At 51.5% G+C, this 14,061-nt stretch overlaps 1 protein-coding gene across 1 annotated transcript; it reads left to right on the forward strand.

Moving 5' to 3' along the window:
• Positions 1-470: 470 nt before the first annotated feature.
• On the forward strand, positions 471-2,345 carry LOC125756548 (uncharacterized). The gene has a single exon (XM_049411421.1). It carries the CDS (start codon positions 612-614, stop codon positions 2,283-2,285), a length of 1,674 nt encoding a protein of 557 aa, XP_049267378.1. The 5' UTR covers positions 471-611; the 3' UTR covers positions 2,286-2,345.
• The last annotated feature ends 11,716 nt before the right edge of the window (positions 2,346-14,061 follow it).

A 14,061-nucleotide genomic window follows, 5' to 3' on the forward strand; every position in this document is an offset into this window, starting at 1 on the left:
GATGCCCCTTTTACGTTACATGACCTAAGGGCGGCTTTAGCTAAGATGCGCAGAGGTACGGCTCCGGGCCGAGATCACATAACAGTCAAACTGTTGGCGAATCTTTCGGACTCGGCCTGCCTCCACTTGCTAGAGTACATTAATCAGATTTGGGATGGACGTCCACTCCCTCCCGACTGGAAGACCTCCTTGGTCACCTTATTCCTAAGCCAGGCAAGATGGTGAATACCGACAACCTGAGGCCCATTGCACTGACTTCGTGTGCGGGTAAACTTATGGAGAGAATGGTGCGGGATCGCCTTTCTCCATACATGGAAGCTAAGGGCCTCTTTGCAGACACTATGTTTGGGTTTCGCCCGCATATGTCTGCACAGGACGTCCTTCTCCAACTACACCGTGACGTAATACAGCCCACCGCCATGCGCCACAACGACAAGGCGATCCTTGCCCTCGATCTTAAAGGTGCCTTCGACAACGTTCGTCATGGCAGCATCCTGGCAAACCTGAGCACCTCAAACTGTGGGCACAAGGCATTTGCCTACGTAAGAGACTTTCTCTCAAAGCGTCAGGCCTTCCTCAAAATTGAAGATGACGAATGCGGTCCATACACTATGGGCACACGGGGTACTCCCCAAGGAGCGGTCTTGTCGCCGCTTCTCTTCAACATTGCCATGATGCAGCTTCCACATCAATTGGCCCGGGTGGAAGGAATTCATCACGCACTCTACGCGGATGATATAACAATTTGGACTACTGAAGGAAGCCTTGGAGAAATGGAGGACCGCCTACAGCGGGCCGCCTCCATCGTCGATAGCTATGCAATCGGCTGTGGTCTCCAATGCGCGCCTGCAAAATCGGAGCTTTTGCACGTCAGAACAGATCCGAAAGACAACACGAGATTGCGTATCTCTTTGATGGGAGCTCCTATCAGAGAGGTCGAAGAGATCCGGATCCTGGGCTTGTTCATCCATAACAGACTCAGACCGGAATCCACCATCACCAAACTTAAACGCATAGGCGAACAGGTCGGACGTATGATCCACCGCGTTTCCAACAAACGCGGCGGGTTGCGGGGCAGGGATGCGCTTCGGCTTGTCCATGCCTTTGTAATCAGCCGGATCCTCTACTCCGGACCCTACCTTCGCACTACGAAGCAACACGATCAACGCATTGACGCCATCATTAGGAAGGCTACAAAGCGAGCTTTGGACCTCCCGGTAACTACCTCCAATGCCAAGTTGTCGGCACTGGGGGTGCTCAACTCCTACCAGGAGTTCAAGGAGGCCCACCTCGTAAACCAATATACGCGACTTTCGGAGACTGTATCTGGGCGCCGCCTGTTAGACCGCTTGCACATAAAACATGACTGCATTCCAGAGGAGACATGCCGAATTCCAGAGCTGTGGCGCCACAAGCTCTGGGTTTCTCCACTACCTCGCAACATGCACTCGCAGACACACGAAGGCAGACGAGGGGCGCGCTCTCGGGCCCTCGAACACCAATATGGATCCAAGCAGGGTGTATACTACGTTGATGTGGCAGGGCCGTCGCCCACCGGATTCTACACGGCCGCCGTAGTTCACCAGGACCAACGCGTTAATGGTCTCTCCTATCGGGCTATCAACTCCGCGCGGGCAGAGGAGGTAGCAATAGCGCTTGCCGCCTCGGACACGAACTCGAGGGTGATCATCACAGATTCGCGCAGAGCCTGTGAAAACTACCTGGCGGGCGAGGTCTCACCTTTAGCCTACGAAATTCTAAAGCGAGCCGCGAGGGATTCGGACCCCTCACCTAAACGCATCATTTGGACTCCGGGCCACCAGGGCCTTCGAGGTAACGAGGCTGCGGACGCGGCCGCCCGCGCGCTTATCCCCCGGGCACCTCACCCAGGCTTTTCCGGCTCAGAGATGCAACCGCTTCTGCGATTCAAAGAAATTCTGGCTCACTATTGCGAACGCCATCGGCTTTTCCCGGTCCCTGCTAAGGGCCTGAGTAAAGCCGATGAACGAACCTTAAGGCGCCTGCAGACCAACACCTTGTTGTGTCCTGCAATAGTAAAACATTTTGACCCGAAAGTTGATGGGCGGTGCCCTCACTGTGGGGAAGTCTCCGATAACTTTCACATGGTTTGGGCATGTCAGTTGAATCCTTCCATTCCCCCTAACCCTTCCCCTACTAGAGAGGCATGGGAGGCAGCCCTACTCAATTGCTCAGGCCTGGAGTCTCAACGGGCTCTAGTCCAACGGGCGCGGGTAGCGGCGTTGTCCAGCGGAGTCCCGGAATAAGGACTCCCCCTATGTAAAGGGTCCTTTTGGGCCTGCAAACTCTCATTTTATTGAATAAAAGTTTTTCACACACACCACACAGCGTCAGAGGACCTGGCTGACGCGCAGAAGGCGTGCAAATTTCGACAAACAAAACCCCAACGTTCGTGTGTGTGGAGCGCACTTCGTAGCATGTAAGCGAAAAAAGAGGAGATATGACGACACTGAATAGCATGGATGCTCTTGCGTTCGTAGGAAAGCCTTCCGCGTTGTTCGACGAGACGAACCCAGACTGGGCGCCGCCGTCCCTACGGCTCGGCTACAGCCGCAAGCATGCAGGCGCTGCGCAACACGAGTGCACGAAAAAACGGCGTCATGAAAAATGGCAAGCGGAGGCCGAACGGCGCCGAGCACAGGCTGATGCGTGTTGATGAAGCTGAATGCGGTTCGCTCCCGATGACGGTCCGCATGCAGTGACTAAACCATCAGCACTACGTTCACACACACGGACTACATCCTTCTATGTTTATGACAAACTGGACAACACAGGAGACGCGCGATCGAAAAACGCGCTGCGGCGTGTGCACCTCGCTGCACTCGCACGAGAACTAAGCGCAAACATCAGCACTTGTTGATTTAGCAGCGTTCGTGCATCGCTATTTCATAACTCGGAGCTGGCGAAGAGGCCATTTTCATGAACCATTCAACTTACCTTGCAAGCACGATCAAATTTACGGTCGCGAAGCTCGTTTTCAGACAGGCTCTTTATCCAGCCGCTGGTAAACTAGTCGTGCGGTTCCATTGATTTGTACGTCTTTATTTCGCCCAGAGTAACCAGGTCAGTGCTGAAAACCAAATAGTCCACGATGTCCCCGTACCTGCGACACGTCTGGGAAGGCGGAGATGTTCGATGTCGTGTCCGTTCCGAGTCGAAGCGTGTAGGGATCCACTCCGTCGCACAACCGCACCTTTTCCTCATAGCGAGAACACGCTTGCCCTATCAGTTCTGAATAGTACGCCGCATTTAACGGCTGCCTTGTGCCAACCGGCGGCATGATGCACGAGAAACGGCTCGTGAAAAAGAAAATGACCGTGGGAATGCGGTTCCGTTGTACTAGGGTGGCTAGTCGTACTGAACACTGTAGTCGTCGTAAGGCTGGTACGTGCGGCTGTTCACCAATATGGCCGCCGCGGTAGGACCGCAGCAATGGTGACGTCACGTGCAAGCCATGTATAGTCTTTCCCATGCCTCTCTTTTCATGTAACAATATTATATGTCATTTTGCTGTATACCTTTTGGTTTTGTATAATTTATATTGACAATGCAATGAGTGTTATGTAAGGTTGATTTTTTTTGTTACTTTCTCTTGTATTTTTGCTTGTTGAAACACTTTTGATTATTTTACATGCTTTTTGTTCAAATCAGTATTTCTGTTAAATTTAGTACAAATTCCTTCTTATATATATAATCATCTTACTTAATTTTCATTTTCGCTGTTCACATGTCTACACTTATTTGCCATTTTTGCACAGTAACCATATATTTATGTAATCGTAACAGTTCATCCTGGCAGTTTTTCTAAATTCTGGAACCTGCTACTGTGATATTTTTACCATGTAGCTCCACCATGACAGTTTCAATAAACTTGACATATTAGACTTGATAACGTACGTTGTGATTGAGTGCAAAAATAGGGTCTTGAGAAACGGAATATGATTACAGAGTACAGTAGCACATAGAATTGGGCTGGATGGTACATTACTGAAAGTGAAGAAAGCAGTGCTCAAAATGGGACGATGATGAAGAGACAAACGCGACGTCTCCCGTGGATATTTTTACACAGCATGATTTATGCTGGCCCTGAAAGTTTTATACGGATATCACAGGGTGAATTTTCAATCACGTTTCTTAATCGCGATTGGAGCGTTTTGCGCAAGATGCGGAAGGGGACCATTCAGGATAGTGAAATTTAATAACTATCGCGGCTTGATGACGTCAAAAGTGCTGATATGAAACTCATATCGAGTATTTCATTTTTAAAGCAAGCGTGCAGCGGTACATACGCGTACTCGAGCCTCGATCGTACCGACCCCCACTTCGCGTATGGATTAAGGCGTTCGATTAAGGCGTTTCGAACGCGCAGGCGGCATCTTATGAGCAAGCAGTCTGTTAGTCTCGATGAACGGCAACGTACGGCCGTACATATGTAAATAAGCCGAACGAGTCGTTTCGCCAAGACCAGAATACTACTATGAGAATTAAAACTTGACATGCGTTAAACGCGCGTGACGTACATGCGGCGGAGACTACGGGAAAAAGCGAGCTCTGACATGAGGCAAACAAACGTTCGGCCTCGGCCGTACGTCTCGCTCCAACGCGTAAGTCTTGGACATCTACTTACTCGTCGTTACGCGATGCGTGCGCAGCTGCCGTCTATCTACGCACTGTTTACTTACGGCTTCAGTAGTTTGGAAACAACTCGAACCGCAATCTGATCAACGGCGTATTCACAAAACACCACACACAGCGGTAGCGTGGCTACCCTAACAGCTGCAACAGCGGCTCCCAGTTGCTCCTCACCCGCCATTTGCCATTTACTGCGAGGCGTCAGCCGCTACCGTGGCAACCGTGCGAAAAAATTTCAACCAAAGCGGAAATGGCGTTCGCGGCACCGGCAGCCAATGAACGCCAGAGCAGACGACAATGGGCGTGTCCCCATGGTCTCCCCTCTCTCCTGCGTTCTGTAGCATACGGTTGTCAACAAGGAGGCTTAAATAAAACTTGCTGGAGTGGAGGCCGCCTATACTTACCAATGGTACTCTAGTCTGGCTGTATCCCGCGGGTCGCCAGAACTCGCCAGGACGATTTTGGTCTGGCGGCTCTCTGGCCGTTTTCTGGCTAGCAGACGCCAAAAGGGACGATGAGCGCTCGCGACCATCTTGGCGTGGTCTCCGCGGAATGCAAACGCCTCGGGATCCTCGGCGGCTCTCGGCCAGTGCGACAAGATGCGTCTTTTCGGCCGAAATCTTCGGTCGTCCTCGGAGGCCTTGAGGATAAAATGCCGAAGCTTCAAGCTCCTCAACCAGGGCTGCACAAGTAATTCTAGACAGTCGAGATAGCTTTTTAAATTTAAAGTCCATTTACGCCGGCCCGACCTTCTCAACATACAGCGGAACTCTATGCCGTTTTTCTCGTTGCAGTCTGCTTATCAGCAGACACACAACGAGATCTTCGACATTTTCATTCTCGCACACAACGGTTTGGTGACGCCTGCGAGCGCGCAGCAAGGCGAACAGCCCAGCGATCGTCGCTAACAAAATTTGTACTACTAGCATGTTGGAGCAGACGACGCAGTTGTGAGCCGCCCAGCCGCGAGCCCGAACTCCCGACCACTTTCTGGTTGCCAGAAGTTTTTAGGCCACGTGATATCAGTCAGTCAGTCAATGAACTTTATTTATAAATTGTCCTGAGGAGCCGATTCCCCTCGAGAGGGAGGGTCGGCTGCGGGCCGCGCCCACGTGGGGACAGGAAGAGCGAGCCCCTCCGCCAAATTGCGGGCCCTCTGGACAGCCCGGATTTGGACCTCCCGGTCCGAGCTGGTGATTGCCGTCCTCCAGGCGTCCTCTGTGCTGAGATTCTCGCAATCGCGCAGCGCCGTGCATTGCCAGAGCATGTGGGCTAACGTGCATCGTCTCTCATCGCAACGAGGGCAGTGCGGCTTTATGCTGTCAATAAATTTGCTGTACACTAAAGGCGACGGGTAAGTACCCGTTTGCAGCATTCTTAATGTGACTGACTGGGTCCTCGAGAGTTGCGGGATATAACGTCATTTCCTGTCAGAACCGGAACCCGCTGGCTGGTTTCTGGCAGCCAGCGGGCTGCCAGAAAATGGAAAAACGAAGAGCCCCACTGCCGATTAACGACGGTTCCCGGCGCTCAAGCCGCGCGGGGCCAACACACGCGCTAGCTGGGGAACGAGGTGCTAAAGGGGAGGGCGCGCTCGATTCCCACAAACGAAGTTAGACAAATACGTGAACTGCCCATCATTACCATTCTGGCTGAAGCTCCATGCATTGCAGGGGGGCTATTTTGTGCGCGTTCTAGCATAGAACGGGGAGGAGGATCGAACAAAAGGACGAGAGGGAGCACACAGCCAATAGGCGAGCTGGGGAATTCAGGAATGTATCCAATGCATAAATAAATGTATAATTATTATACCTGAACATCAGTGTTCAGAGGCATTGTTTCTCGCAACTTGAAGTTGAAGAGCTCGGCGACTTTAACAATTAACTTGTGTTAATGTCTTGACATAGCGCCAGGGGGGGGGGGGTCGCAGTTTCACGAGACGTTCGGTGGTGGCGCTGGCCACCACGCTGTTTCATCCAGTGCTTCTAGAATTGGTGTACTTGTAAAATTCAAACGGCGCGACGACACGGCGACGATGGGAACCGTTATTCAGTTGTCGCAATGGCGCAGCACACGCAATTACGAGGTCCGCACGTTCCCGACAATCAGAGAGAGTTGCTGCTCTCGTTTATGGAACAGCATCGAGAGTTGGCCGTACGAGCTAGCGAGTTTACGCACGAATTTACGGCAGCGGACAGGCGTCGGCTGTGGGGCGACCTGTCCGACGCGCTGAACAGCGAGGGCCCCGTCACTAAGTCCGCCTCTTCAGTCATCACGTCAAACGCACCTTCTACATCGGGGCTTCGTTTCTGCGAAATGGCATGAACGAGAACGGAGACGCCGTTTTCGCAAACTGTCCGCGCGGTAGAGAGATGCGCGGGAAGCCCACTCCTCCGCTTTCGTTTCGATCCAATCCAAGTCATTTGCGGAGACAGTTTTGTATCCGTTCTATCGCTAGAACGGGGCCGGAGACTGTTCCAACACCTCCTCTCCGTTCTAAGCAAAACTTGTGGCTATTCTCACGTCTTGACCGTCAGACTAGCCTCGACCAATCCCGTGTGGCTCCCCTTTGTCCTTTTGTTCGATCCTCCTCCCCGTTCTATGCTAGAACGCGTACAAAATAGCGCCCAGCTCCCATAGACACTAGCGCCATAGTTCCCTCTAGTGTATATTGCCACAAGTTATTCGACAGCCTTTGAAGAAGCACGCCGCTTCCTCCTTTTATAAACTCCGCCACAGAACTGTCGCGCAAAGCGCGCAATACAACGCCGGATTGCGCATGCCACGACACCACGGGCTGAAGAAGACTGGCGGCTGATGGAATGAGCGGCACGCGACTACATGTGTGAAGAAGAAGTAGACGAGGTTCGGACTAGCTAGCGGCGGACATCTCTGCAAAAAGTTGTGTGTCTTGAGTTGACGGGCACAGGTTCGCCCTGAATAAATAGTTATTTTAGCAGCAGGCGCTGTATTTGTTCGTTACAAACTGGTGGAGGTGCTGGGTAATGATTCCAAGCCCACCTCAAGCCCACCAACGCACGAGTCGCCGCCTACGAGGTGAGCAGCCCGAGTTTGGCCCCCTCTTCGATTCGTCAAGACCAGTGGAGACCGTAAGCTCAGACGCCACGATGGCCGCCCAAGCGACGCCATCTCCATCACATATCGTCGTGGATTCGCCCCGGACACCAGAAGTCTTCCACGGCGACATTTTCGAAGATGCCGAGGACTGGCTGGAGGGCTTCGAGCGCGTCGCCAGCTTGAACGGTTGGGACGAAGCCAGGAAACTTCGCTACGTCTACGTGGCACTACAAGATTCTGCACGTACGTGGTTCGAAAACCACGAAGCGTCGTTGTTGTCATGGGACGACTTCCGAAGGGAGCTACTGGCTACATACCCAAACACGGACCGCAGAGAGAAGGCAGAGGCCGCTCTTCAGATGAGAAACCAACGAAACAACGAGAGCGTGGCAATGTACATTGAAGACATGTCCCGACTCTTCCGCCGAGCCGACCCAAACATGGCTGAGGAGAAGAAGTTGCGGCACCTGATGCGCGGAGTGAAGGAGGAGCTTTTTGCAGGCCTAGTGCGTAATCCGCCCCGCTCTGTGGCTGAGTTTAGATCAGAGGCAACGATGATAGAGAAGACACTGCAGCAGCGCGCGCGCCAGTACAACAGGGACGTAGGCGTCTCATCAGTTAGCGCGGTGTCAACAACCCTCACGAGCAACATCGACCTTTTGCGGGAAGTGGTGAGGGCTGTCGTGAGAGAAGAGCTACAGAAAATGCAACTGGCTCAAGGTACTCCAGCGATGCCTTCGCTTGCGGACGTTGTACGTGAAGAAGTGCGTCAAGCAATCCTTCAACCGCAGCCTCAGGCACTGCACCGTGTACAACCAGAACCTCAGCCTCAGTTATCGTACGCGCAAGTTGTACGACAGGACCTCGGACGCACCATCCGGACAGCACCGGCGGCCGTTATACCCCCGACGCTTCCTTTCAGTACACCACCACCCATGCCGGAAGTAAGACCACGTAAGAGCGACGTATGGCGCACTGCAGACCGGCGGCCTCTCTGCTACCACTGTGGAGAGGCAGGTCACCTTTACCGGGCTTGTCAATATCGTCGAGTGGGACTGCGTGGTTTCCCAGTCAATGCACCCTGCCCTCGGAACGGTGAGCGCCCTTACGAAATCGAAGAGTTTTTGTCTTCGCGCCATACGCTTCAGGACACCCAGCAACGGGAGTCGCGGTCAACAGCACCAATGCGCTATCGGTCACCAAGTCCTCGTCCATCGTCAATGCTCCCGAGACGTCGTTCACCTAGCCCGCGGCGGGAAAACTAGAGCCAGCGACCTGTGGAGGCAAGGCCGCTGATACTCGGAAAACTGAAAACCCTCCATCGCTAACCCGACCGGACGACGGCAGTTACGCAACGACGGACAAGTGCAGTAATGGTGACGTTACATCCGAACTGCTAGTCACCATCGACGACCTTGAGGCTATTGCTCTAATAGACACTGGGGCGGACTACTCCGTGGTCAGTAGCGTCCTTGCAAAGAAGTTGAAAAAGGTGCTGACTCAATGGACCGGACCTCAGATACGTACCGCCGGAGGCACTTAGTCAGCCCCGTGGGAGTGTGCACAGCGAGAATAGGGATAAGAGGATTCGTGTACGCCGGCAGCTTTATTGTTCTCTCCGAGTGTTCCCGTGAGCTCATTATAGGTATGGACTTCTTGCAAGAAAACAGCGCAATCATCGACTTGCAAGAATCTAAAGTTTCTTTTTCTACGGAGAACGCTGTCGCCGTGTGTCATACGGAGCAACTAATCGCCTCACCTCTCCGTGTTGTGGACGAAGATGTGACCGTGCCGCCACGTTGCAGTGTTACAGTTCTTGTGAGAAGTGACGTTTTCAGTGATTATGATGGACTAGTGGATGGAAACATCGGCCTGTTAATCGAAAAGGGAATATGCGTCGCAAGAGGTCTAGTGAACATTCGGGATGGATGTGCGGATGTCCTATTGACCAACTTTGGCAATGAGGTGCAGCATGTGGCGAGGGGAACAGCCATAGCATCCCTGCATGAATATGTGCAAGTCGCGGATGTTTGCACTCTTGAGAAAGCCCCGCCAGCTTCTGCGTCAGTGGACAGCGTCCTTCAATCAATAGACATCGACAGAGAGCTCTCATCACCACAGAAAGAGGAGCTTGTGAATTTGATCAAAGAATTCGCGCAGTGTTTTAGGGGCGAAGCTCCTTAAGGCGGCACCCGTTCGTCCCTCGTAGTCGTCGTAGTAGTCCGTAACAAGTCTTACGCTTTGACCTCCAAGGTGGTGCCGGTGGAAGATTTCTCCTGTGCGTTGTTGAACAACAAAAAATTCGCAGCGTGCGCGTTAACTAAAAGCCGAATTCTTCTGTCTCTCATTCCCCATTAGCAGCCATTGGCATGTTCCAGTAGGAAACGTTAGTAGAAGTAGAAGTGTAAGTGTTAGCTAAAAGCCGACTTCTTCTGTCTCTCATTGCCATTAGCAGCCATTGTTTACCTCCAAGGTAGTGCCTGGTGAGATTTCTCCTGTGCGTGATTAAACAATAAAAATTTTGTTCAAAACGCCGTTGATTGATGAAATAAACCAACGAAAGACGCCAGATGTTCTGTAAAAGCAGAACGAAAGAACGCCAGATGTTTTTCTTAAAGTGTAGTAGTAGTTGTTGTATGTAGCCACCTCGCCCGATCGTCAACGGGCGAGGTGGACCGGCAACGGCGCAAGGACCCTGCCGTACGAGAGTTAAATCACACTAAAAGACATACTTTGCGGGCGATACACTCTAGTGAGCTTTCAACTTTTCGTCTTAATGTACATGATAAGGAAATTATTTCTACGAAAAACGCAAGGCACACCTTGAGCAATATATTTGGTTTTGGGACGCTAAATGGAACCATGAGGCGATGCGAAGCCGGAGCACTTGCACGATCGCGTTCCGTTGGCTTTCGTTGGGAATGCTACCGACCTCGCGTCGTGGAACGCGCGTCCTGTCTTCCCTCTAGCCGTGCCTTTAATTCGCACAGGGCGAGCGGGGAATGCGGTCGCTCTTGGCGCTCTTTCGCTCGGGAGCGGACTTCTTCCTTGCATTTCACCGATCACAAGTGATAATGAAGGGACCACGTAAACCAACAGTACAATAAAAGTTTGATGTTTAATATATACACGATGTTTCACACTCTTATATTATGTACTGGGCGCATTTCACGGAAGAGTTTCACGGTTTACAGATGATTCCCTCCGTAGCTTCGCCCCACTCATCATCATTCACCCCGTGGATATGCTGTGATTTTTCCATTTCTTCGAAAGTGGGACGCACTCCCGTCGCAAAGCACCGCATCGTAGTCGAAGAAAATGTGAGACCAGTGCATCAACGTCCATACCGAGTGGCTCCAAAGGAACGGGAAGCCATAAAGAAACAAGTAGAAGAAATGTTGAAGGACGACGTAATACAGCCATCCAATAGTCCGTGGGCATCACCGGTGGTACTGGTCAAAAAGAAGGACAACACCCTGCGCTTTTGTGTTGACTACAGAAAACTGAACCTCGTCACGAAGCGGGATGTTTATCTACTACCACGAATTGACGACACCTTGGATAAGTTGCGCAACGCGCACTTCTTTTCATCATTGGATTTAAAGAGCGGATACTGGCAAATCGAAGTGGACGAACGAGACCGCGAGAAGACGGCATTTGTGACACCCGACGGACTCTATGAGTTTAAAGTGCTCCCTTTTGGTTTGTGCTCTGCTCCCGCCACCTTCCAAAGGATGATGGACACTGTCTTCTCCGGGCTAAAATGGCAATCGTGCCTCGTCTACCTCGATGATGTAGTAGTTTTTTTCTTCTACCTTCGAGCAGCACGTGCACCGACTGAGAACAGTACTGGATGCCATTCGTGCGGCAGCACTGACTATCAAACCGGAAAAATGCCACTTCGGATTTCATGAGCTTCGGTTCCTCGGGCACATTGTTAGTGCTGAAGGTATCCGTCCAGATCCTGACAAGATTACTGCAGTCGAAAACTTTCCGAAGCCACGAGACAAAAGGCCATGAGACGATTCCTGGGCCTCTGTGCCTACTACAGACGCTTTGTTGAAAACTTTGCCAAAATCGCTGAACCATTGACGCGCCTTACAAAAGAAAGTGTACCATTCGTCTGGCAAGAAGAGCAAGAAGATGCTTTCGCAGAGTTGCGGCGACGTTTGCATTCACCTCCTATACTTGCTCATTTTGATGAAGACGCCGAAACAGACATCCATACCGACGCGAGTAACGTTGGTCTCGGCGCCATCCTTATTCAGTGGCAGAATGGAGAAGAAAAAGTTATTGCTTACGCAAGCCGCACTCTATCGAATGCTGAGTCCAATTACTCAGCGACAGAGAAGGAATGTCTCGCAGTTATATGGGCCATCAGTAAGTTCCGCCCATACCTATACGGCAGACCATTTCGAGCGATCAGCGATCATCATTCATTGTGTTGGCTGGCGAATATCAAGGACCCTTCGGGAAGACTTGCTAGATGGAGCCTGCGTCTGCAGGAATATGACATCACCGTCGTCTACAAGTCTGGTCACAAGCACAACGACGCGGATTGCCTGTCACGTGGACCAGTAGAGTCTTCATCCTCTGATCAAGAACAGGATTTCCCATTTCTTGGAGCTCTGAACGTGTCCGAGATGGCTCGTCATCAGCGAAAGGACCCGGAACTACTCCCGCTTATCCATTACTTGGAGGGTCAGCAAATTCAGGTACCACGAGTTTTCGTCCGTGGATTGTGTTCCTACGTTCTCCGGAATAACGTCCTCTACAAGAGAAACTTCGAACACAGCGGTGAGACGTTTCTGCTTCTTGTACCATCATCACTGCGAGCAGAAATCTTAGAAGCGTGTCATGATGCCCCATCGGCTGGCCATTTGGGTATAAGTCGGACTTTGGCAAGAATCCGCCAAAGATATTATTGGCCGAAATTAATGGATTCTGTACAGCGCTATGTCAAGTCATGCCGAGATTGCCAAAGACGCAAAATACCACCACTGAAACCGGCGGGTCTGTTGAAACCGATAGAGCCACCGAAACGGCCATTTGAGCAGGTGGGAATGGATTTACTTGGACCATTTCCTGTCTCATCATCGGGAAAGCGATGGATCGTTGTAGCAACAGACTACATGACCCGATATGCTGAGATGTCGACTCTCGCAAAAGGAACCGCGAATGAGGTAGCGCAGTTTTTCGTCACTCAGATAGTACTACGACATGGCGCACCTAAGGTTGTCGTAACTGACAAAGGAACAGCGTTTACTGCCCGCTTGATGCAGTCTGTAATGAAACTAACGCATACCGACCACAGAAGAACTACGGCATACCATCCGCAAACAAACGGCTTAACTGAAAGGCTCAATAGAACGCTCGCTGACATGATTGCCATGTATGTGGACATCGAACATCGGACATGGGACAGTATTTTGCCGTATGCCACATTTGCATACAATACCGCGCTACAAGAGACGACACACTTCACACCATTTCAACTTGTCTACGGTCGGACGGTAACAACGACCTTAGACGCGATGTTACCTGTCAACAGTTCGAATGAAGATGACCCTGACATCAGCGAATACATAGAAAGGGCAAAGAGGCACGACAGTTGGCAAGGCACCGCATCATTCAACAGCAAAGCGCCGACGCAAATCGCTATAATCTAAGGAGAAGGGATGTGCAGTACAACCCCGGAGACAAAGTGTGGGTGTGGACGCCTGTACATGCACGTGACCTGTCTGAAAAGTTGATGCGGCGCTATTTCGGCCCTTACAAAGTACTTCGCAGGTTAAGTCCCTTAAATTACGAGGTAATCCCTCAAGGTCAAGTGTGCTCAACACGACGCAGGAATCACCCAGAAGTCGTACATGTAGTACGCATGAAACCGTACTACGAAAGGCACTGAACGAAACTGGTACATGTGCTCAAACACCAGATCAAATGTATACTAGCAAAGCTGTTGGCAGTCTGCACTCATCGGGACGATGCGTTTCAGCAGGGGGATTAATGCCACAAGTTATTCGACAGCCTTTGAAGAAGCACGCCGCTTCCTCCTTTTATAAACTCCGCCACAGAACTGTCGCGCAAAGCGCGCAATACAACGCCGGATTGCGCGTGCCACGACACCACGGGCTGAAGAAAGACTGGCGGCTGATGGAATGAGCGGCACGCGACTACATGTGTGAAGAAGTAGACGAGGTTCGGACTAGCTAGCGGCGGACATCTCTGCAAAAAGTTGTGTGTCTTGAGTTGACGGGCACAGGTTCGCCCTGAATAAGTAGTTATTTTAGCAGCAGGCGCTGTATTTGT

Source organism: Rhipicephalus sanguineus, unplaced genomic scaffold (genome assembly GCF_013339695.2).
Source record: "Rhipicephalus sanguineus isolate Rsan-2018 unplaced genomic scaffold, BIME_Rsan_1.4 Seq1210, whole genome shotgun sequence".
In the NCBI taxonomy this organism is placed as follows: Eukaryota; Metazoa; Arthropoda; class Arachnida; order Ixodida; family Ixodidae; genus Rhipicephalus; species Rhipicephalus sanguineus.